At 33.8% G+C, this 26,502-nt stretch overlaps 2 protein-coding genes across 2 annotated transcripts; one reads left to right on the top strand and one right to left on the bottom strand.

The window, feature by feature from the left end:
* Window positions 1–3,218: 3,218 nt before the first annotated feature.
* LOC146957461 (calcium/calcium/calmodulin-dependent Serine/Threonine-kinase) lies at window positions 3,219–5,934 on the bottom strand. Its single transcript, XM_085736669.1, has 4 exons — window positions 5,638–5,934; window positions 4,845–5,431; window positions 3,826–4,341; window positions 3,219–3,555 (listed from the first exon to the last, which is right to left on the bottom strand). The coding sequence occupies exons 1-4, from the start codon at window positions 5,867–5,869 to the stop codon at window positions 3,397–3,399; spliced, it is 1,494 nt and encodes a 497-aa protein (XP_085592795.1). The 5' UTR covers window positions 5,870–5,934; the 3' UTR covers window positions 3,219–3,396.
* Window positions 5,935–12,219: 6,285 nt separating this feature from the next.
* Window positions 12,220–19,043, top strand: LOC146957460 (ABC transporter B family member 21-like). Its single transcript, XM_085736664.1, has 12 exons — window positions 12,220–12,802; window positions 13,035–13,089; window positions 13,187–13,362; window positions 13,613–13,834; window positions 14,174–14,412; window positions 14,516–15,041; window positions 15,291–15,564; window positions 15,686–16,551; window positions 17,120–17,386; window positions 17,496–17,759; window positions 17,962–18,255; window positions 18,409–19,043. The coding sequence occupies exons 1-12, from the start codon at window positions 12,494–12,496 to the stop codon at window positions 18,763–18,765; spliced, it is 3,849 nt and encodes a 1,282-aa protein (XP_085592790.1). The 5' UTR covers window positions 12,220–12,493; the 3' UTR covers window positions 18,766–19,043.
* Window positions 19,044–26,502: the final 7,459 nt, after the last annotated feature.

Genomic DNA, 26,502 nt, shown 5'->3' with positions numbered 1-26,502 from the left:
ACAAATAGGTAAGTTACTTAGAAATTAATTTTTTATTTTTTGGTATTGAATTCTCTTTTTATGGGCTAAACTCATAACAATTGATGTTTGATTGTGAGTTGGACTACATAAAGGGTTGAATATAAGCTAGATTAAAGTTCACCACAAAATAGTGAAAAATAAGTGAAGTTGTCAAAGAGAAAATTGTTGTTCACAAAAGAGATTAAAATGTTATGAGTCATACATTAAGTAGAAAATAAATATTATGAAAGTAACCAAGTCATTAGGCTCTTTTGTTATGGGCGAAATGTTAGTAGTTAGTTTGTTAGAGGGAGGGGAAATGTTAGCAGTGGTGATTTAGTTCCGGACCTCTGGCTTATGATCCTGCTTCAATGTCCCAAGCTAGCCGCTAGACTTCTCCAATAGAAACTTGAGTCACGAGGCTTCGATAAATTCGTAAGATACTCTTAGAAGCAATCACGACTTAACTTAATCTAGAGACATCTAGTGTACTTTATTTTAGGGAGTACTTCCTCCGGTCGATTATTATAAACAAGAGTTAATTACTTTTTTTTAATAATAGAAGTTAACTATTTTTAAACCATCAAATATTGGTTTTTTTTTTGTCAAGTTGTTTAGTGACAAAATTTCACCCTTTAAGATGAAAAAATGGTGAATTTCAGGTTCGAACCTCAGTCCATACATATTGCAATGAACCTATTGACTGTGTCATGTTTAATTTGACATATTAGTGTTTACCACTCATTTAACTAAAAAAATATTTATTATAGATAGTTGAATCATCCTTAAAGAAAACAAAGATAGTTGAATGAGTTTCTGCACTAAAAAAAAATTTCACTTGACTAAATTTCTTAATCAACACGAAATCAGTCTTATTTTGTTTGTTTACAATAATAAGGATCAAAGAGAATGTTATTAAGTATGTTACGATGTAATTGTCTTATTATAGGTCGGGGTAAACTTTATAGGGTAAAATATGTTTTTCGTCCTCATAAAATTAGCGAATTTTGGTTTTCGTCCCTATAAAAAAAAATCCACCGTTTTCGTCCCTACTTAATTTTTCAGTTACTGTTTTCGTCCCTCCTGTTAAGTCAACTAACTGTTGACTAACGGAATGGCACCTAAGCATGCCACGTCAGCATTAAATAAAAAATAAAAAAAATAAATTTTTTTATTTTTTTCCGTTTTTAATAAAAGAAACATAAATTGAAAAATTTCTGATTTTTCTATTTTTTTTCGTTTTTAATAAGAAAAAAAAATCTGATTTTTCTATTTTTTTTATTTCTATCTTTTTCGATGCAATTTTCAATGAATGTTATGTGTTTACAACCTGTGCAAAATGTTTCAAAAACACACTGTTATTGTACCAAAATAGTACCAAAATTGTGTCATGACCTTATTGAGCAATTGTATCAGTAAATGGGAAGAAACTATATATATATTTGGCTTCCACCATATAAACTTGAAATCAAAAGCTTAATAGCATTAACAACAACAGACTAGCAACAAGAGACTAGCAGCACAAAAAATATGCTTTTTTGACAGAATTGAAATTGAGTAAGAATGAAAATTAACTTCATTTCATAAGCATAAGATTACCAAATATGTCATAAGTTTTATAGTACAAGATCTGCATATGTTTGCATCAACAAAAGATTTCATCCCAAAAAAAGTACCATCCCAACTAATTCATAACTCCAAATCTTAATTAGTTTCCATCTGCATAAGATTACATCCAAAAAAAAAACTACCATCACAAATTACATCATAACCAAAAAACCTTCCACACTAAATCCTAAGCATCTCTTTAAAGCTTCACTGTGTCAACCTTCTCTTAATTGATCCCCATCCTACCAGGAACTTTCTTCTTCAAAACTTTTCCCTGCAAACAGGACCACCACGTTCTACAGTTCCGATTTTAATATTGAAGCATTAAAACTGACCTTTAAACAGGACCACTTCTACGATATCCAACCTTCGATCCGACGATACACGTGCAAACAGATGTCTTCAAACACTTTGATCTAGGGTGGAGAATGGAATATTGGATGATCTTGTTGTTGACTTAGCGTTGTTGCAGATGAGAGTGAACAAGACTGGTTTCTAAATCAGATCTAGGGTTTTCTGCTTTCACCCACAATTTATATCAAACATTTTTTTAATAAAAAACACATTTTTTTTATTAAAAACGAAAATGAAAAAAAATAGAAAAATCTGATTTTTTATTTTATTTTACTGAATGCTAATGTGGCATGCTTATATGGCGTCCACGTCATTTAAAAATCCAGGTGTCACAGCCAAGTGGCATTCCGTTAGTCAACAGTTAGTTGACTTAACGGGAGGGACGAAAACAGTGACTGAAAAATTAAGTAGGGATGAAAACGGTGGATTTTTTTTTATAGGGGCGAAAACCAAAATTCGCTAATTTTATGAGGACGAAAAACATATTTTACCCAACTTTATATAAGCATTGTATGACATTATAATGGATATGAATGAAGAACTTAATTTGTTTTCATTTCTTTCATCTCTCAATTAAATAAATTGCAATAGACTCATACATCAATAAACTATTCTTTTCAATCATTGATCTCTCTTCATATGCTCACAAGTCACAAGACTTGTTTATGTTATATTAATTAAGTCATAACACAACACTCTTTGGCTCTAGGAAGGAACAAACAAACAATCCGGTGTATTACTAACTACTGCACCAATGAAAAACATGTATCTTGTGTTATTAGCTGTTAACATCGTTATTACACTTACACACAAACGAGTTAGGTGCTAGACACATGTGACATGGCCCTTGCCAGTTGCCACTCAAAAATTGTACACCAATGTCCTGATATATGGTCCGAACAAACGATACGTGCCTTTTACTAAAAGTCTAAAAACATAAATGGTCCCGTGATAAAAAAAGACCACAAAGGGATAGGCCAAGCTTCAAGCCTTGCGTTTAAGGTACTCGATAATGCTTTGTGGAAGGAAGTACCTCTCGAGTCTCGACTCAATAAGGTGTTTTACCTTGCGTTTAAGTCATACTTCATCTGTTTTAAAATACATGTCGCATAAATTTTTTATAAAATAGATTGCTAGCATGGTCTGAAATATATATCCGCTTGACCGGAATATGCTCATAACCACACAAATTCATCACATGAGAAACAAATATCAATAATGCTAGAATTAAATAAATCTAATTGAAACAATTATACTTGATTCTCATCATTTACCATACTTTATTCCTCAGGTAAGGATCCTATGATCCGATTGTGATAATTAGGAGGAGTTCTTTTTTGACAATGAGCATTTAGAAACGTGAACTTTGGGGACCATCTAATCCCAAAAGTTTAGTTTACTCTTTAATGTCAATCCTATTTTCTTTCTTTCCACCTAACAAACATTAGTCATCAAACTATTTTTTGGTTGTGTTAGAATAACATCAAAGTCACTTATAGTCCACTCTGCCACCTCATCTTTGTCGCTAACAAATATCTCTGTGCCAGTATCAATAGATGTCCATATTCTTTTCGCAGGAGAAGTTCCCGGATCCTGCACAATAAAATGTATGTTTAGATTGACAGCGAATTCGACAGAACCATAGTAACAAAAACTACATGTTAAACTTCAACAAAATCACCGTGTCACATAAATTTCGCCATAACATAAAATACAAATTTGTTAGAGACACAAATGAATGAGCATGTGATGTAATGTGATGACTCATAAGTTTCCATTAGTAAAGTGGTAATTGAATGATCATGTGATGTAATGTAATGACTCATAAGTTTCCAAAAGTAGAGTGGTAATTGAATTATTGACCTGATAGAAGTAAAGTCTACTTGCTAGGCCACCAACATCAAGTTCCCAAGTCCTTGCATCACCAACCCAACCATCACCTTTTTTAATGGGATAACCATACTCACCCCAAATAGGATGAGGCAATAACTGAACTATCTCTTGTGCTTGAGGATTACTATAAGGATCACAAGTACTAACAGGTTGCTCTAAATGTTGAGCATTGCCTGGAGCACAGTAATAGTGATATGCTGAATAAGGGAAATTGGCAGTGTCATTTCTGAATATTTTTTTGTCATCTGGTGTGATATGAAATGGTGGACAATTTCCTAAACCTGTAGGGCTACACCAAGCTGGAGTTTCAGGATTGATGATCATTTCACTGTATCTAGTGACATCAGTTAGTACATCTCCATCACAAGGTGCACCATTGTTCTTCCAACAACTTCCCATGTCTAGAAGGTAAAATTGGCTCTTGGATCCTCCTCCTTTCTTGACATCTAAGGTTAATCTCACCTTAAAATTTGGTGACTCAAGAGGCTGAAATTTAAACTAAAATGGTTAGTGTTGTGCAATCAAACCAAATGAATAAACAATCATTTTAGTCTTTAAATGTATGAGCCGTTGTCACAATAGTATTTGAATGTACCAAAATTACAAAAAAACATAATGTGTCTTTTGTTAGTCACTTTGGTTCTCAAAAAAACATAATGTGTCTATTGTTAGTTAGTTTGGTCCTCGAATGTGTTTTTCATTTAGTCAATTTAGTTTATAATATTACTAACAAAAGACACTTCAAAAATGTTTCGGTGATTTCGATACATTTAGAAATTAAAGTGACAACACATCACACATTTAGGAACCAAAAATTTTGTTTAGTCCAAACAAAATACATTAATGGAAATTAAAATTGAACAGAACAAGGAGAAAAAATGTTTGATAATCAATCTACTAACTTTACTAACATTTCTCATTTAAAAAAAAAAAAAACAGAATTGGAAAATTTGAAACATTGGATTCTGAATGAAATATTCTGAACTTACAGCTTTAAGCATTCCCCTTGTGTCATAATGGTAACCACCAGAGAATCCACTAACTGTATCAGCTCTCAAGTAAAGCATCAACCAAGGATATTTCTTTGAAGTCTTTAACTTATGCTTAAACAACCAGCTCCCAACACTAACTTTCTTCTCCCAAACAACCTCATAAAATGAAAGATTGTTATTATCATCAAGTCCACTATCTCTACAACTAGAACCCAAATCATAAGTACCATTAAATCCTCCTCTCATTACATCATCTTCCAGCTTTGTCCATTGATGACACAAGATGGGTTGGTTCATGCATCCTGTTCCAAAACAAGGAAACCTTCCTGGTTTAAATGGAGGTACCTTTTTACCATCTTGAGGACATAAACCAGACCTAGTGTCATAGTTACCATTTTTCAACATTATCATCCAAAATTGCCATGGCCTTGGTGTGTCTTTAACTTCACATAAAGAACCTAAATACAGTTCCTTTTGAACAGCATAAAGATCTATATTGTTTATGTCTTCTGGTCTCAAACCAGGTAATGACTCTCCCACACCAAGTTTGTTATCTTTTTCTGTCACCTTGTGAATCAGAGAACCTGGCAATACAACAACGGTTCAAAATCACCTCGGAGACAGTTGTAAAATGATCGCTAGTGACCCTTTAATTAATAATAATTTCTCAGTTTCCTAAATTTTATTTAAAGTTGAGAACCTGGTCATACAACAACAAAAAACTAAAAATAGAAGAAATTTTGAGGACTAAAATGAAATATTAGGGACTATGTGAATGTAATTGAGTTACCTTGTGAAAGATCAAAACATTCAGCTGCTCTTGGGCTACCCATGTGAGGAGCTTCTTGACCAACTTCATTGCAAAAATTCCAAGCTTCGAAGGCTACTCTTAGACCATCTCTTTGCATTCCTGGGTCTCCTACAGCTGAGACATTGGTCTGAGAATGAGTTGTGGACACAAGAGAGGCACATAAAAGAAGTACATTTGTTAACACAAACAACTTCTTCAACTGTTTCTCCATTGCCTCTTTTTTCCTCAAAGGCAAAGGAGCATGTTGGATGGAGGGTCTAATATTAGGAGCACCTTCCACTAGCCTTAGCCAAATTTATTGTAATTTATTGAACAATATTGAATCAATTGTACTTTATGTGATTAATGTGTATTTTAATTTATTACTATTATTAGTATATTGATTAGTGTTGAAGATAAATCATAGAACCTAAGGATAGATCACTATCTAAAGGTGAATGATGCTTTATTCCTTTCCTACCAGTCCCCACCGCTTTTCCCTTTTCACCTTTGTTTGTTTTAATTTATAATGTTGATTTTTTAACAGCCCTCTAAAAATCTACACACATCTAACATGTTTTATTCTTTCTATCTCTTTTCATCACTTCTATCTTTTCTATCCTTTTTATCTACATCACGAACTTTTTTTCTTTAATTTATTGTGCAGAATCCTTTTCATACAAAAATAGTATGGTCCTTTGTCAATTTTAACAACCTTAAAACTTTCTTGTCAAAAAATGAAAAACTTAAAACTTGTTAGGCTTAATCACCATTTTTATACTGTTTTCTTTTGAAAATTTTCCGACTGGTTAGAGCAATATTTAACTTTTGATTTGTTGTTAAATTTCACTTATTTTTATTATGAAATAAGTTAGCTTTCACAATGATATAACAAAATGATCATATTCAAACGGTTAGTGTTTATAATGATCATATTAAGGTGTCTGAATGGGATCCTTTGCTTATTCGAATTAAGTCTAGACTGTTTGGTTGGAAAAACATGAATTTATCTTTGGGTGGTCGGCTTGTTCTCCTTAAGTTTGTCTTGTCATCTCTCCATGTCCACGCCGTTTGTTTCTTCCTTCAAGGCTCTCTCATGTATCATTTCCTCTATTGAATCTCTTTTAAATTGTTTTTTATTTTGGGAACTGAGGATCATAGGAAAGTTTCTTGGATTGATTGGAAATCTATTTGTTTGGGAAAGGAGGAGTATGACATTTTGGGGGTTAGGCGAATGAGGGAGTTTAACATTGCTCTATTGGATAAATGGTGTTGGCAGATGGTGGTGGATAAAGGAGGTTTGTGGTTTAGAGTGTTGGTGGCAAGATATGGTGTAGATGGGGACGTCTGAAAGAGGGTGGTAGAGATGAGTCAGTTTGGTGGAGGGTGTTGGTGCGTATTCATGATGGCGTTAGTTTTGAGGTGGGGGCTTGTTTGATGAAAATTTACGTTGAGAGGTTGGTAATGGAGAAAATACTTTCTTTTGGACAGATATGTGGTTAGGGGACATGATTTTACGTGATAGGTTCTGGAGGTTGTTTGATTTGGCTGATAATTTGTGGGTGACGGTTGTAGACATGTTCATTTTAGGCATGGGTGAGGGTGGTGAGTCATGGAGGTTGCGACTTAGGTTGTTGGCATGGGAGGAGAAGTTGGTTGGGGAGTGTAGGGATTTACTTCACAATGTAACTTTGCAGGTTGATACAGAGGATCATTGGCTTTGGATTTCTGAACTGGCCGAGGGGTATACTGTTTGTGGCGATTATAGTCTTCTAACTAGTCATTTTCCACATCATCTTACAATTGTGTCGGACCTCGTCTGACATAAGGATGTTCCTTTGAAGGTTTATTTGTTTGCTTGTTGACTTCTCCGTAATAAATTGCCTACCAAGATTTTTTTTATAGACGATACATTATCACTCATCACTCTCTTTTGGTGGCTGAAAGAAAAACTTGCTAACATAAAAAATAATTGTGACAGGCTAAAATTATATATTTTTTTGTTATATAAAAAATAATTGTGATAACCAATTCTTCTCTATCGTGTGTTGAATATTGTCCTTACTAAATAGCATCGCTCTTCTCCTAAACTCCTAGTTTATCCCACTTGCAGAGTGCCCCCCATTGTTCCAAACACACTATAAAATCGAATAAATCATTAATTTTGTTTCTAGTGTATCAATCTCTTTCAAGTTTAATCCATAAATTATATCAAAATATATGGACTTAATTGACAAATTTAATTTACTTTATAAGTATTAAAATAGAAGGATAGTGATATTACAAGTATTAAATTGATGTTTATTCCTATAAAATCTAAATCAGTGTTTGAAGGTTGACCCCTTTAATGCCAAAGTACCACCCGACAAGTTCTTGGATGAATTTGCTCCATGCCTTTCAAATTATTGCTTTTTACTATTTCTTTTTCCGTCATATTCTCTTCTCATGCAGTTTATTTATTTCCAAAAATACTCATGCTCAGATTATATAATCTGAAAGCTTTTATAGGGATTTTCGAATTATACAATCTGAAAATTACTAAAACCCACAAATGGTATTGTAACTTGGTAGTTCTTGGTGATCACTGTAATAGACTTTGGTCTTCCACTTACTACAATCTCGTTGATCATGAATTATGTTCGTTATACTAGAGGGCTCCGTCAAGGGGATCCTCTATCATCCTATTTGTTTGTCTTATGTATGGAGAAGCTTTCAGTGAGCATCCAACAAAATGTCAACGATGGTACTTGGAAACCGATCCAAATATCTAAGGGTGTCCCCTCTCTCTCTCCCATATCATTTTTGTTGATAATGTTATGTTATTCTGTGAAGCCAATGTCAAACAAGTGCATGTTGTTATGAATACCCTTGATGACTTATGTAATGCCTCTGGTCTAAAAGTTTCAAAGCTATATGTGCTCGAAGATGGTGCGTGTGGATAGAAAGCCTGATCTCAAGGAGGTTTCAAATATCTGTTTTGAGGCTGATCTAGGACATTACATTGGTTTTCCATTAATGAAAGGTAGAGTCTCTAGAGATGTCTATAATGATATCTTGGATAGAGTTCAAAAGAAATTAGCATCTTGGAAGGGTAACTTGTTAAATAAAGTCAGTAGGGCTTGTTTGGTGAAATCGGCTATCCCATTATATACAATGCAACTCCACCATATCCCTACTAATGTTTGTAAGTGTAACCAGTTTGAAAAAAGAACTATAGCTTTCTTTGGAACGGTGACGGGGTATCAATGACTTAATACCATGTTAATTGGCATACTGTTACTACCCCAAAACGCTTGGGGGGGGGGGGGGGGGTCTTGGTATTTGTGAGGCTAGGATCACAATTCACAAATGTATCTCTTCTTGGAAAACTTGTGTGGGGTATGTTGCATCATAAGGAGAAATTGTGGGTTCAAGTTCTAACTCGCAAATATTTGGACCAAATATATATTTAGATTGTGGACAAGAAATCAACTGCATCTATTACCTATAAAGGGATCAGAAAAGTTGTTGCTTCTTTTGCTCATGGGTATAAGTTGTGTATAAGAGTCGATGAAACTTCATTTTGGTATGAGGACTGTGAAGGTGAGAAAAACACAAGAAGGGGGGTTGAATTGTGTTTACTTTTTCTTCGTTTTCTCCTAAGCTGAAAACACTTGGTCAGAAGCAGATAGAGCACTGCTTCTGAAGTGATGTTCAGAACTAACTTGCAGCGGATAAAAACAGAGACAGAGAGAGAAGAAAGACATAAAGCAATTATACAGGTTCCTTCCACGAACCGGAAGTAGTCCTGTCCCCCTTGCACTTCCAAGGAGAGTTCACTATAATGTAATATCTGATTACAACTGCTCACTGCTACAACTAGCAAGAGACTTCAAATGCTCAAGCACAATGCAAGAGACTTCCTATGCTCCTGAACACAATCAAGAGACTTCTAATGCTTAAGCACAACTGCAAGAGACTTCTAATCAAACATAATTACAAAGAAAAATGTTTGAGATTGAACACTTGATATACAATCAGTGGTGTTCACAATACAAATCAGATACAGACTCTTAAGACTCTAGAATTTCTCAGATATGAACTTTGAAACAGAAATTCTAAGTGAACTTTGAATGCAGAACAATTTCAGCAGAGTTTTGGCACTTGTAAATTGTTGTTGAGTCTCAACCAATCTCTAAGTTTTCACTCCTTTATATAGAGGTGTGAAAGAGACGTTGTGAAATTGCCAGCACATCAAAAAGAGTCGTTTGAAGCTTTGATCAATCACCAATGATCTTTTGCCTGGTATGGTAGTTGTCCTATGAAGGATCAATTTCAAATCCATTCCCATTGTGAAGGAACATCGTTGCAGGGATAATTGTTTTTCTTGTCTTGTAGCAGAGATAACACAGAGTAGTGGAGGTAGTGGTTGTACACTTCGTACAATTGTACTTTGTCAACGCTTTTTGAAGATAAGCATCCAATGCCTTCAAATCCTCTCAAAATGACCGTTGCTTTATATTTCCAGTCTTCTGCAATGCTTAGACGAGTTTAAATCCATTGAACAACCCTTGAAGCTTTAAGTTTTGCATCTCCTGATGAACTTCAGCTTCCGGTGATCTTCAGCTTCTGATGAGATACTTCTGATGAACTTGCTTCTGATGACGTCATCACTTCAGGAGCACTTTGTCTTCAGGAGCACTTTTAACTTCAGGAGCACTTCTCTTCAAACGCTTTAAGCTTCCTTTTTGTTGATTTCTTAGCTCTCTTTTGTTCTTCCAGAACCTAATTAAGATGTAGAATTTTGTCTATGGTCCTGTACACTTGAACAAATATTAGCTTATCCAATTGACAATTTTTAATACCTTGTTATCATCAAAACTCTCAAAGGTTTATTGTTAAACACATTTTGTTCCAATAGACTGGACCAAACTAGGCCCTATACATAAGTTGGTACACTTTGTGAATATAAGTGATACAGAACTAAAATTATATGATGTGTTTAAGGATGATGGCTGGAACTTACAAAGCTTGGCAACGATGACGTCATTTGATATTGTTCAAGCTATTTAACAAATTATGCCTCGTATGGTTTTGGAATTTGGATACTCGCCTAAATGATGAGTGGACTTGGCAACAAACACAACAAGGGAATTATACTAGTTCAAGTGGTTACTTTTGGCTTCTCTAACAACAAAGAGGTTGGATCCTAATTGTGACATGATATGGATTTGGTGGCTCAAAGTTCCTGCAAAGATACGACATTTTATCTGGCTTTATTCACATAACACTCTTCTAATAAATGCTTGTCGGCACTACTGCAACATGGCATCTACACTAGGGTGCACCCGTTGCTCATGTCTTATGGAAGACAATTTACACTACTTACGTGATTGCCCTCATTCCAAGGAGCTTTGGCTTCGCTTGGGAATGAGAAGACAAAGATATTTTTTTCTAACTAACAAAGGCCACAACTTGGGTCAAGCAGATGGCGTGTGGTACTTTATCCCTCTTATTTCTTGGGTTTATGGCAGGCTTGGTGCTGTAGAAATACCAGTATTTTCGAAGAACAACCTTGTTAGATTCATGACATGAAGTGGTGAGGAAGACTCAAGCACTGCACATGAAGTTCATTACTTTTTGCCAACTTACGGGCTCATACATGGTATAAATAATTATTAGGCTCAAGTGTACTTTGGACCCCTAACTTTTCAAATGTTGCGATTTAGACCCCCTATTAAAAAAATGTCAAATTTAGTCGGTAGTCCTTTAGACCAATTTTGACTCAATCCACACCTATGTGGCCACATGTGTAATTATTGAATTAAAAAAAATAAAAAAACCACACAATCATTTTTGAAAGGCATAAATGTGTGTTTGGTCTCTGCACTTTTACCAGTTTTTGGCATTAGTCTCTCGTACTTTGTAAAAACTTTGGTACTGGTCCTTGTTAATAAGATGTTAAAAAAACCACAAAACTAACGGAGTGCCCCATGGCCCAGTTATATCACGCCACGTGGCATACTAAAAAACAAAATTTCAAAATAAAATAAATAAAATAAAATAATAGTGCGAGGACTTAAACCAAACAAAAAAAACTGTCGCGACTAATGCCAAAAACTAGTAAAAGTACATGCACCAAACACACATTTAAGCCTTTTTAAATTAAATTAAAAAATGAAAACCACCCCCGCGCAGTCTCTATCGTTTTCCTTCCACATAACGCCACATTTTATTTTTCTGGGTGCATGTCAACAGGTCAAACACACAGTACCATAAATTTGAAAGAAAAGGCAATTCCATTTATAATTTGGATTTACTAGATGATGGTTATCAACAGTAAATTAATTCACTCCATGACAGAAAAGGGAAAAAATTGTGCCTTTTTCATTCTCTATCACAAACAGATCCAAAATTAATTATCGGATTCAAAAAGATAGCAATGAAAAATTGCAAAGGTTTTGTATTGTTGACAGTTTGTCCTTACCTTAGCATAGCTCATGCTAATAATGCCAATTATGCTGGTAAACGCTAATAATTAAAATCCTAATTTGCATTACTTATATATAGTATTTCATTATGTCACCTTAAAAATTAATAATAAGTTCTCATTTTGGTGCAATTTCTTTTTCCAACCAATCAATCAAATAAGATTCCTCAATCGCCACTTCATAAATGAAAGAAACGTTTGGTCAATCTTTGAAAATGACAACTATGTCCTCCAACTTTATTAGGGCTTTAAAACTTTGAATTCTTTGTATTTGGTTTGTGATATTTTGAGGAGTTAATTTTTTTTGTCTTCATTTTTTCTGAGTTGTTGATTTTTTGCATTGTTGACTTTATTTTTACATAGTTGAAGACAAGACAGTGATTTGAGATGGGTGTGGAGATTGAGAATAATGTTGTTGATGAAGCAGCAACCTCAGAGAATAATCGTACAGAAACAAGTACAAATGCTACTACAAACGGTGAAAAGGACATAACAGAAAAACAAGAGACAGTGCCATTTCACAAATTATTCACTTTTGCAGATTCTACTGACATTCTGTTAATGATTGTTGGTACTATTGGTGCTATTGGAAATGGTTTGGGTTTACCTCTCATGACAATGTTCCTCGGTGAAATGATCCATAGTTTCGGTAGTAACCAAAGTAACATCGAGGATGTTGTTGACCAAGTGTCTAAGGTAACATAAAACCATGCCATGAAATTATATTCGTTAATGAATGATATTTCTTTTTGTCGTTGTCTAGTGACTAGACTTGTGTACTTAAAGTGTGTCACCTTCGAACACAGACCCCTGCATATCTTTGTAGCTATACCAACTGAGCTGTAGTTATGGGATGAATGAGATTTTTCTTTAATTTGTGTAGAAGAAAAAAAATTCAGTTACATGATGATGATTAAATTAATTACAGGTTTCTTTGAAATATGTATATTTGGCAGTAGGATCTGGGGTGGCAGCATTTCTTCGTAAGTATGATATATTGTTTAATTAAGATGATGAATTTTTTTAGATATATGAAGAAAAGACACTAAACTTGTGAGAAATTGTTTTTTGTATTTTCAGAGGTGAGTTGTTGGATGGTCACAGGAGAAAGACAAGCTGCAAGAATAAGAGGATTGTATTTGAAAACAATATTAAGACAAGATGTCACTTTCTTTGATAAAGAAACAAACACAGGAGAAGTTGTAGGGAGAATGTCTGGTGATACTGTTCTTATTCAAGATGCCATGGGTGAGAAGGTATGAATTTTAGAGTTGAATGTAAAATATGATTTTGGAGTAAATAGTTACTTTGAATCTATGAACCACCAACGCGGACACCAAACACAGTACGTCAATACTAGTAGTAATTTGAAAAATAGAATAATTGAATGTAATCACAGATTAGTGTCGTTTGGACACCGGACACAAATTTAATGTGAAGTGTCTACTACATAGCTTTGAATTTATTTTTCTGAATGAAGGTTTCATTTTATGTTTGAAAAAACAGGTTGGGAAATTTCTGCAGCTAATAGCAACATTTGTTGGCGGTTTTGTGATAGCATTTACAAAAGGGTGGCTTCTTACTGTTGTTTTGATGTCTACACTTCCACTTCTTGTTGTGTCAGGTGCTGCCATGGCTGTAATCATAGGCAGGATGGCTTCTAAAGGTCAAACTGCTTATGCAAAAGCTGCGCATGTTGTTGAACAGACCATTGGGTCAATAAGAACGGTATGTTGCCATATGTAAATTTGCAAACTTCAATAACTTCTAAGTGTGAGTTTGGTTCTGCAGTAACAAAAATTGACTGTGGCTAAAAATTGAACGTAAAATTCATGTAAATGTGTGATGAACAATAAATTTGAGGTTTAAAAGTGGGTCAAAATCAACTATATTTGATAACATCCAAACATATCAAATTCATTTCTACACTTCTAAAATTAATTTTGCCTCAGTCCAGAAGTGGAACGAAACATACATGTTGCTTTTTATTTTCTTGCTGCTTATGTGTGGCAGTGCTATGATAAACATGTAGCCTAATTTCCTTCCTCGTGTTGTGTGTATTTTCAGGTTGCTTCCTTTACTGGTGAAAAGCAAGCAGTAGCTAATTACAGCAAATATCTTGTAGATGGTTACAAATCAGGAGTTTTTGAAGGTTTTATATCTGGAGTAGGTGTAGGCACATTTATGTTTGTTATGTTCCTTGGTTATGCTTTGGCTGTATGGTTTGGTGCAAAGATGGTCATGGAAAAAGGATATAATGGAGGCACCGTGATTAATGTGATTATGGTCGTGTTAACTGCTTCCATGTAAGTGGTACCTTCATTTTTATGCACCCCCTTGCTAAGTAAATTTGAAAGTTCCTTAATTACATTAATTTTTGTTTCTTTATATGGATATGTATTTTTTTAGGTCTCTTGGCCAGGCATCATCTGGTCTGAGTGCTTTTGCGGCAGGTCAGGCGGCGGCTTACAAAATGTTCGAGACAATTAAGAGGAAGCCGGAAATAGATGCTTACGATCCAAATGGAAAAATATTAGAGGATATACAAGGTGAAATAGAGTTGAAAGAAGTTTATTTCAGTTATCCGGCAAGACCTGAGGAGATGATATTTAATGGATTCTCTCTTCATATACCGAGTGGAACAACCGCAGCATTAGTTGGACAAAGTGGAAGTGGAAAGTCGACAGTTATCAGTTTGGTAGAGAGATTTTATGATCCACAGGCAGGTGAAGTTCTTATCGATGGAATTAACATGAAAGAATTTCAGCTCAGGTGGATCAGAGGGAAAATTGGTCTTGTTAGCCAGGAGCCAGTGTTGTTTGCATCCAGCATTAAGGATAACATTTCATATGGTAAAGATGGAGCAACGATTGAAGAGATAAGATCTGCATCTGAACTTGCAAACGCTGCCAAATTCATTGATAAACTGCCACAGGTTCTAGATTCTAACCAGGCTTTGATACCATGTTACTGAAGTATCTTATTTATTGATAACTTGTCCAGATTTATCGATAATGAACACAAGAGAGTCTATTTATATATTTGAATGCACATTAAAATGAAGAAGATAATCAGGATAACTAATCTAACTAACTCTTAACTATATAAGAGTAGTATAGTACTTCAATTTGAAAGTCAATGCTATTTGATATTTATGGATTCCTAACCTTGAGCTTGAGTACAGGGGTTGGACACAATGGTTGGTGACCATGGAACTCAGCTTTCTGGTGGGCAGAAGCAGCGCATTGCCATTGCAAGAGCAATACTTAAGAATCCAAGAATTTTACTTCTAGATGAAGCTACAAGTGCACTTGATGCAGAATCTGAAAGGGTAGTACAAGAGACTCTAGATAAGATCATGGTCAACAGAACCACGGTTGTTGTTGCACATCGCTTGACCACCGTGAGGAATGCCGACATGATTGCTGTAATCCATAGAGGGAAAATGCTTATGAAAGGTAGCACACAAAACATGGCTTTTTTTCATTGATTGAGTAGAATTCAATTCATACGTAGAGAGTAGAATTAAAATTGGCATGATCTTGTTTATATTTATTCTTTTATTTGTACATTGATCAGGAACACACACAGAATTACTCAAGGATCCTGAAGGAGCTTATTCTCAACTCGTACGATTACAAGAAGTAAACAAGGAATCAGAAGAAAATACAGACCATCACGGAAAGAGAGAACTTTCTGCAGAATCATTTAGACCGAGTCAAAGGAAGTCGCTTCAAAGATCTATTAGTAGGGGATCATCTAGAGGGAATAGTAGTCGCCATTCATTTTCTGTTTCGTCCATTTTACCAACAGGAGTTAATATCATTGATCCTGAACTTGAGAATTTACCAACCAAAGAAAAAGGACAAGAAGTTCCGCTAAGCCGCCTTGCTACCCTCAACAAGCCAGAGATTCCAGTTCTGCTTTTTGGATGTTTTGCTGCCATAGGAAACGGTGTTATATTTCCAATATTCGGCATTCTGATTTCTAGTATGATCAAAACATTTTATGAACCGTTTGATGAGATGAAAAAGGACTCCAAGTTTTGGGCAGTAATGTTTATGCTCCTTGGTTTTGCATCATTGCTAGTGGTTACTGCACAATCTTACTTTTTCTCTGTGGCTGGGTACAAGTTAATCCAACGTGTCAGACTACTATGTTTTGAGAAGGTGGTGAGCATGGAGGTTGGTTGGTTCGATGAGCCTCAAAACTCGAGCGGCGCAGTAGGTGCAAGGCTCTCGGCAGATGCTGCTTCAGTGCGTACAATTGTTGGTGATGCGCTAGGACTGTTGGTTATGAATTTGGCAGCTGCATTGGCTGGTTTGATTATTGCTTTCGTTGCGAGCTGGAAGCTTGCGTTGATTATCCTTGTCTTGATTCCTCTCATTGGATTAAATGGATATGTTCAAATGAAATCCATGAAGGGTTTCAGCGCAGATGCAAAGGTGAGTTAGTTTTATTACATTGCCTAATATATATATATATTTGAAGGGATATATATTAGTAGTTAGTAACTGCATTTTTTAGATTATTGAGACAAATTGTCAATGTACTAATGGGAATTGAATAATTGATGTTGAGAAGCATTAGATCCCGTCAGAGATATAAAAATAAAAATGAATTCAGAGAAAATTTGATTATCTGAAATTGATGGAATGAGGGAAGTTAATTATAATGAATGTAGGATACACTTTATATAGTAAGCCTTGTTAGAACACATGATTTTGCTTTCTTGTGTTCACTTAAAACTTTTGGTGAAGATGGTGTAATCAATAATGGAAAAAAGGAATTAACACAGACTGAAAAATGGGAATTGATATTTCAGGATTTCACTCTCCTGTGTTCGCTTACTACCTAACCGCTTGACTTGCATAGTAAGTAAACTAGTCTAACATGAATTATTCAATCCGTAACAAGCCAAACTATACTAACAATTATTAACTAACTTGCAACTAATATTAATTCACTTGTAACTACAAACTCGTACTAATCCTAACAATTGAGTTGATGCAGATGATGTATGAGGAGGCTAGTCAAGTTGCAAATGATGCAGTTGGAAGTATAAGAACTGTGGCTTCTTTCTGTGCTGAAGATAAGGTTATGGAACTATATAGGAAGAAATGTGAAGTTCCCATGAAAACAGGGATAAGGCAAGGGATAATCAGTGGATCAGGATTCGGCGTTTCATTTTTCTTATTGTTTTGTGTCTACGCAACAAGTTTCTACGCTGGAGCTAGACTTGTGGAATCCGGGCATACAAAATTTTCAGATGTTTTTCGGGTACTAACATTTATTATGATAAAATTTTGCAGGGATAAGATGCAAGAATATTTCAATATATTATCAAATCAACCCTCTTAAAAATGTATATTATTTCCATGTTTTGCAGGTTTTCTTTGCGTTAACTATGGCAACTGTTGGTATTTCCCAGTCAAGTTCCTTTGCTCCTGACTCTAGTAAAGCAAAGACAGCTGCTGCTTCCATATTTGGAATTATTGATAAGAAATCAAAAATAGATCCAAGTGATGAATCTGGTACCACTTTAGACAGTCTTACGGGCAAAATTGAGTTTCGTCACGTCAGCTTTAAGTATCCATCTAGGCCTGATATTCAGATTTTCCAAGACCTCAACTTGACTATCCATTCTGGCAAGGTAAAGGGCTCCTTTACTTCCCATGTTTTATTTGATAAAGCGCTATGTAGTACACAACTAACGGTTACACTTAAAATAACTAATGGCTACATTATCAAAATTATTCGATATAAAGTTAGTTATATCAGTTGTATAACTAACTTTATATCTAAGACTAACTAATATAACTAACTTTATATCTAATAAAAATTGTTTGTTACAGACAGTGGCACTTGTTGGTGAAAGTGGAAGTGGGAAATCAACGGTGATTGCTTTGTTGCAAAGATTTTATGATCCTGATTCAGGTGAAATCACACTTGATGGGATAGAAATTCGTCAATTACAGTTAAAGTGGTTAAGGCAGCAGATGGGTCTTGTAAGCCAAGAACCAGTCTTATTCAATGACACTATCCGTGCGAATATTGCCTATGGAAAAGGTGGCAATGCAACTGAGGCAGAAATCATTGCTGCAGCTGAATTGGCTAATGCTCACAGGTTCATTAGTGGCTTACATCAGGTAAACAATAATTAAATAAAAACTCTACCAAACATAAAAAATCGACTTATAAGAATGATGGGTGACAAAATCATTTCAGACCTTATCTCTATTCAGAATTGGGTTTTTAATCCAATATTATATAGTTCTTACTTGTTTTCTGTCTTGTTACAGGGTTATGATACAATAGTGGGAGAGAGGGGAACTCAACTATCAGGTGGGCAGAAACAAAGGGTAGCCATTGCACGTGCAATAATCAAAAGTCCTAAGATTTTGTTACTTGATGAAGCAACAAGTGCATTAGATGCAGAATCAGAGAGAGTTGTTCAAGATGCATTAGACAAAGTGATGGTAAATAGGACCACTGTGGTTGTGGCACATCGTTTATCTACAATTAAAAATGCAGATGTTATTGCTGTTGTCAAGAATGGTGTTATAGTGGAAAAAGGAAGGCATGAAACACTTGTTAACATTAAGGATGGATTTTATGCTTCCTTAGTCCAACTTCATAATAGTGCTAAAACAGTATGAGCTTTCACCACTTTGTTGCATCCCATTCTTCCTCTTTTCTTTATACATTACTTCTCTTAATTGATTTTGAGAAATTCAATTGAAGAATATCAATACACAATTTTGTTTAAATTTCATGTAATTTTTTTTTATTGAATTTAGATAGTATACTCTGTTGATGTAGAATTTTTATATGCATGCATCGAGTGACAGGGGCAGACCTAGACTATATAAATCAATCTTTGTAAATTAATTACATGTGTATGGTGTATTTCAGTGGTAAAGGAATGTTCTATTTAGGCGGGGAACTTGGGTTCGATTCTTGTTTTGTGAGGCCATGTCCGCTTTTGCCGAGTGATGTGTTGTACATGTCAGATCAATTAATGATGATGTGTTGTATATTTCAGATCAATTAATCAATATGAAAACACATGAAACATAATAATTAAACTCAATTATTTATGTTAATTTATGTTATCAACAATGTAATCGTCATTATGTCTGAATAAGATTTTTTTTTTTTTTTTTTTACAAAATGCTTGTTAAATGCACCTATCAAAGCTAAAAGATTAAAATGACAAAAAGTAAAACTAATTTTTAAAATAAACTAATAAATTAATACTTAATCCGTGTAATATGATTTTTTTTTTTTTGACAAATCCGTGTAATATGGATGTTCTCTTGTTAAAAGATTAAAATAAACTAATAAGAATAAAATTATATGTACGTTTGATTGGTGTGGACTGTGGATTATAAAATCTGAATTATACCAAACCCTTATTTACAATTTTTTTTACTAAATCCTAAATTATTTAAACTTTTTGGAGTATATTTAAACTTTGTTCTGCCGAAATAATAATAAGTCAAATTTATTGGTACTGTAAGATTTAAAATTTGGTGATAAGTATTTGGATTCTGTCATTAGTTAATATGAGTATATCACAACTGAATGAGCAAGGTATGACATGAGTATATCACATGGACATGCATGGTGCCTGCCTGGAGAAGGACAAGTGCTTTATAATCCTTGAGCAAGGTATGACATGGTTCCTGTCTGGAGGGATACGCAATACCTTTGAAAAAATATATTAATGGGCATGTAACCAAAAATATGTTAATGTAAGCATGCAGAATTGACTTCTACAAAGTCTAATGTTATTATCATTATTTATGAGGCATGGCTCATGGGTTCAATTAACTTTGTAATAAATTCACCGTCACATTCTGATTTCTGCACTGCATCATTTCCATGTCCATGATATTATGTTCAACTAATTTGTTCATATCTCTGATCTCTAGTTTCAGGTGATGAGTGATCTCTCTTATGGCAATTCTGGTGTAAGCACGTATGCTGGTTATTTGCATATTGCATGTTGCAACCAATTCAACTATTTAACTTTGAGCATTTCCTTATTATTATTTCTCAAGTCAATGGTATTTATGGTATCCTTAAAGAAAATCTTTAAACAATTCCCTTTTTATTTTTATTTAGGCTTAATTGCAGTTTTAACCCCTTAACTTTTTCAAAGTTGCGATTTTGGCCCCCAAGAAAAAAACTACAAAACTGCCCCCTAAGTTTTGCAAATGTAGCAGTTTTGGCCACCAAAGCCATTTTTGACTCGATCTACGTTGATGTGGCACCCTAAGTGAGGTGCCACGTGTCATTTTTAATAGGCTTAATTGCAGTTTTAGCCCCCTAACTTTTCTAAAGTTGCAATTTTGGCCCCCTAAGAAAAAAAACTACAAAACCGCCCCCTAAGTTTTGCAACTATGGCAGTTTTGGCCCCCAAGGCCAATTTTGACTCGGTCTACGCTGACGTGACACCCTAAGTGAGGTGCCACGTGTCATTTTTTTTTTTTGCCTTGGGGGGCCAAAACTGCTACAGTTGAAAAACTTAGGGGGCGGTTTTGTAGTTTTTTTTCTTAGGGGGCCAAAATCGCAACTTTAGAAAAATTAGGGGGCTAAAACTGCAATTAAGCCTTTTTAATATTTTTTTGGCCTTGGAGGGCCAAAACTGCTACAGTTGCAAAACTTAGGGGGCAATTTTGTAGTTTTTTTTCTTAGGGGGTCAAAATCGCAACTTTGGAAAAGTTAGAGGGTTAAAACTGCAATTAAGCCTTTTATTTATTAACTTTAATTAATTTTATTTTCACAATATTTTTATTAATTAATATTTAATCTCCATAATTTTTATTGTTATTTGACTTCCTTAAGTAAAATATTTCCATCATTTTAGAAAAGAACATGAAGAGCAACCTTTCATAAAATAAATAAAAATGTATTTTTCAATACATAATTATTGTTTATGCGTTCATTAACACGTGCTCTTAAGTTACGAGTTATCATTATCCAAAAAATAAAATTTTTGGTCTTCTTTGTGTCATTCCAAACATAGGAGGTATATATGAATGTTTGCTTTCTTTCCTAATTGATCTTTTCCACTTTGTTTCTTTGCAACCAAACACAGACGTAAAGATTATGTAACTCACTTTGTTTCTTTGTGAGCGTCATTCAAACTTCTAAGTTTTGTCTATTACCCAATTTCAAGCATATTATGCTTTGCATGTGGCACTCATGTTCGAGTTTATCGATTTGTCTCTGAAGTTCCATAATATTTTATCCGGTTCTATTTACGATAATTTTAGGTCAACTTCAAAAAAATAAGATAATTTTAGGTAAAAAAAATTGATGTATCTCGTTAAAAAATTGATTCAAATACATCAATTTTTGTTGACTCAAATAATCTCTTATATATATAATCGGAGGTTACTTATTATGAAACCTCTACTTATTTGTGACGTCTTCACAATTTTCAATCAGACATTTTATTTATGATTGTGTTGTCTTCAACACCTTCACGACTTTCAATTTGACTTCGAGATCATACTACATATCATTTGGTAATTAGAATTTTACTTCTATTTAAGTGTTAGCAGTTCTTTTAAATATTGTTTATATTATATTCATCTCAAGTTTGAAGAAAAAAAAAGTCACATTGAAAATTGAAAAAATGCAATAGAAAAAAACAGAGTACATTTTACAAATAAACGAGAGTAACAAAAATATTAACAAAGGAAGTAAAAACGGTTTAAATTATTTTGCTAATAAAAAGTAAATTTTTAATTCATCCAAGTTTGAATTTTTATTAGTTTGTTTATTATGGAAGTCAAGCAAAGAAGAGAAAGAGAGAAAAGATATTGTGTTAATTATTTCACTTGTCATTTACAAAACACTCTTCAATTTATTTAGAATTTCAATAAATATTTAAATTTTTACTTTCATGAAACGAGGTTATAAGAACTTACAATAACTTTGTGACCGTTCAAAAAAGAATACAGGATTAAATATATATTTGTTCCTATAAATATTTTAACTTTTCGTTTTAATTTCCTTAAAAAAAAATTAACTTTTGGTCCTCAAAAAATTTTACATCATCATTTTTGGTCCATGCTTTTAAGTCAAGTCATTGTATCTTTCAAAATTTTAATTATTTTTTTCGAGTTCATGTTTAGTACATTGTAGAATTCTCTTTTGCAAATTTTTTTAAAGAAGAAATGAATTAAATATGAATTTTTAATTTTTTAGCAATGAATTTTTTTGGAAGAGATTCTTATAATATTTTAAACACTCTCGCAAAAAATCATTCAAAATATCGCATGATACACATGAGTTGATTTAAAAGCAATGACCAAAAGTGGTGATGTAAAACTTTTCGGAAACCAAAAGTCGAAGAAACTGTTTAAGGGGACTAAAATGAAAAGTTTGAATACTTACAAGGACAAAAAAAAACATATTTAATTTAACCCAAAAATTTATGTATTTTTTCACTAAAATTAATTAATTTTTAAATGGTTTGAGATACATTATTTTTGCTTATAAGAATCGTTTAAGCAATAAAGTTGGGTACAAGCGTCTTATAAACAAGTATATTTTTTCTAGGGAAGACAAGTATCATTTTTATTTCCATGATAGACAAATGTATTGCTTTTGCTTTCAACTTTTTTTTATTAAAAAAAGTTTATATAAGTTGGACTTCAAAACTCACTAGAGTTAGAGCAGAATTTTTGTGTGAGTTAAGTATAGTCTTACCGAGAATTGTTTCATTCATGAATCAAACTTGAGTTCTCCCAAACAATTCGTCATTTGGTGGAGCAGAATCACTTGGTGAAACTCACCAAAGTCGGTGCAGACTTTTGCGTGAATGATGGGTTAGGTGACATGGTCCATTTTTTTTGGCATGTTTTCCACCACATCCATTTCAGTCCTAATACTACTACTATTTGGATGATTTTTTACTCTTCGTATTGTTGAGCGGTGGTAGAGCATTCACCATTCATACCATATCCAATATTGTAGGTGTTGAACTATTTCAAACTTAGTATTGTGGACTTTGACCACACTATCATTGTGGTACACTGGATGGATATGTTGTTGATAGTCATGACTAAAATTGGAACATGCAGTTATGACATGTGAACAAGACAAATGGAAAGTCTAAAATTTCCTACAATCACCACTTTGTTTGCAGGTCGACCTTGAAAATTCTCTTTGACCTTGCCAACATAGGGTCGATAGTTTCACAGACAAAAAAAAAATATACATCTCCCATCAAATTGATTGACTTCGCCTTTAAGCTTGTTCATGCAATGCTCATCGTAAGCATGATTGGTCTTTAACCTGATACATGTCTTCTCTCCTCGCTCCACAAAAGTTGATGCAAGCCTATAATAGGTTGACTGTAACGCCCGTCGTAATTATTTAACTATTTTGATGAGTTTTAACATATATTTATATGATTTATATGTGTGATTTATATGATTTATGAATTTAAGTAGTTCATATGATTTATAGGTAAATTGTGTGATTTTCAAGATTGATGTGAAGTATGTGATTTTGTGAAGTTATAATGTTGGTGTGACTTATTTTATTATTAAATAAAATAAGATATGAAAATAAAATAAAAATATTAGAATTTGGGTTGTGATGTGAAAAGAGCATTTTTAGAGGTGTAAAGAGAAATTAGAGTGAGGTTATAAATAGAAGGAGTTAGGTTGAGAAAAGTTTTTAGGCAGAACGTACGTTTTTAGAGAAAAGGGAGAAAAAGTCAGAAAGAGAGAAGAACAAGAGGAGGCTATCGATTTTCTTCAATTACCAGGTAAGGGTGAGACTATCTTTCACTAATATTAAGTATGTAGATCATTAGATTGCATCTAACATGTTTTAGAATGAGTTGTGAGATTATGAGAAATTAGGGTTTGAGTGAGAATTGATGATTAGATGATGGAAAACTAGTGAAGGGTTGCTACTTTTCGATGTTTCTTAACTTTCCATGATGATTCCTTGTTAAATTTGTGTTCTTTATGTTGATGTATTTATATATGTGATTTTTTTCTTTTTGATTAACTCATTAAATTCGAACCGACTGGATGTTTATACTTTGACATGAATATGATTTGTGTGTTTACATATGACCTGATATACTTCCTATTTGATTCATAAATATCTTGATTTTAACAATTACACGATCGGTTTTGCGAGAACTGTATGCCTTCGTGTGTTTGTGTGATTTAGCCAGGAGTCTATAATTATTATTTTATAATGATAACCAAGGATAATTCAAATGGTGTTTTGAAAAATCATATAATATTATTTCATTGGAAATTATCATTAGTTTATTTCTTTTGGATCGGCAACTACCATGACAGTATTAGTTTAATTTGAACTTGATTCATATTAGTCCATGAATTCCATTATACCTAGGAATCCCATAAAAAGAAGTCTCAAATTTATGAAATGACTTTCAATCTCTTATATTCTAATATATTCCATCATATAACTTGATGTGATTTAATTGGTATGGTATCCCATAAGAAATAGCTTGCTGAAGTGATCACTGTAGGAAATAATTTAATTAAGCCAAATAGCTACATGAGAAATTATTCTCCCTTTAAACGTAGCATGTTTAATTAGACCCTTTGTTAGTATGTTGATAAGGTTAAGCCTTGCCATTGGATAGAATATCTTATTAGGAATATTTCGGTAGTAAAATTTTGATTGTTTAATCCTCTTAGGTGGTCTCTGACATCAAGTAAAGAATAGCTAAAATGAGAGGAAGTAGGTGAACTAGGTATCCTTAAGAAACTTAGTTTTTATTATGTTAAGTTGAGATAAAATGTAATTGATGAATTATTTGACTATGTGTGATTTAAAGAAAGGTGTTATATAAAGATGTGTTATTTGAAGATGTGTGTTTAAAAATGTCTTATATAAAGATGTGTTTTTTTTGAAGATGTGTGATTTAAAGATGGGTATATAAATATGTGATATTGTTATAATTATGATGCTTATGTTGATGCGATGTTTAAGATGTCTTGATGTGTAAATTATAAATTATTTGATGATGTCTTATATAAGGATGTGTTATTTGAAGATGTGTGATTTAAAGATGTGTAATTTAAGATGAGTTATATAAAGATGCGCTATTTGAAGTTGTGTGATTTAAAGATGTGTTATATAAGAGTTGTTATATGCTGCACTTGTTGCTGTTTGTTGTTGTTGACCATTAATGTCATAAGTTGTAAATGTCGGTCTAAGTTGTAAAGTTGTAAGAAGTTGTCCAAATTATTGGAATCATATAAGTTGTTTAAGAAGTTCAAGATGTCTAAGTTGTAGGAGTTGAGTCCATTGCATACTCATTAAAGTTGGGGGCTTTAGGCCCGGCAGCCTTTGTGCTCATTAAAGTTGGGGGCTTTAGGCCCGGCAGCCTTTGTGCTCATTAAAGTTGGGGGCTTTAGGCCCGGCAGCCTTGTGCTCACATGTCGAGAGCCTAATTACGCTCATTTACGTTTCTGATTGGTACCACATGCATTTGCATATCAAGAAGTTTCACGATGGTTTAAAGTTGTTAAGTTGTTAAGTTGATAAGAGTTGCATTGTCAAGTTGAGTCGTGTTGTCGAGTCAAGTGTTAAGTTGAACATGATATTTAATGATGATGGTATTTGATTATGTAATGATAATATGCTAAATGATAAATGTTCGATATGTTAATAATGTTTTATGTTGCTAAATGCATTTTAATGAATTACATGCTTAATTTATTGACTGTGAAATCTCACCCCTTCTGCTTGAAAATGTTGCCCTTCGTATGGGTAACTTGCAGGTAATAAAGACTAGAGGCGTACGTGAGTGGACTCCTCACATTTTGTCTAGGTGCTCTGATACGTAACGGGATGGGGGCTTGCTTTTACTTCTGTTCCTTACGTGTCTTTATGAACTTTTTTATGAATAAATGTCGAACTAAAATTATGAGATTTCAGATGAGGCCTGCGTGCCAAGACTATTAGTATGTTGAACTATTTTCCGCTGCATGATTTTAGATTTTTGATGTTAAATATTGAGAGATAATTCTTATTATCCATTTTATGATTTTCAAGAAGTATATGACATTCCGTTATGATTTAAAATACTCTGATTTAAATGAAATTTTTAAGTTGGGAAAAACGGGGTGTTACAATTGGTATCAGAGCAGGTCGGTCCGCCCGGCCAAGTAGTGAGTCGAGGTGTGTCTTTAGCAGTTGGAATATCATTATTATGTTATTCTAATTTTTGTGTGTTGTGCAGAGAAGAGACCTGGAGACTGCAAATTTTATCTGCTATAAGAGGACTAGAATGGCTGGAAGAAATGATGCTGCGATTGCTGCTGCTTTGGAAGCCGTAGCCCAAGCTGTGGGACAACATCCAAATGCTAGTGCTGGTG

This window comes from Medicago sativa, chromosome 1 (genome assembly GCF_051527215.1).
Source record: "Medicago sativa cultivar Bolivia chromosome 1, Bolivia_mono, whole genome shotgun sequence".
Taxonomy (NCBI): domain Eukaryota; kingdom Viridiplantae; phylum Streptophyta; class Magnoliopsida; order Fabales; family Fabaceae; genus Medicago; species Medicago sativa.
Note: the sequence above shows the minus strand (reverse complement) of the source record. Positions and strands in the feature narration are given on the sequence as shown.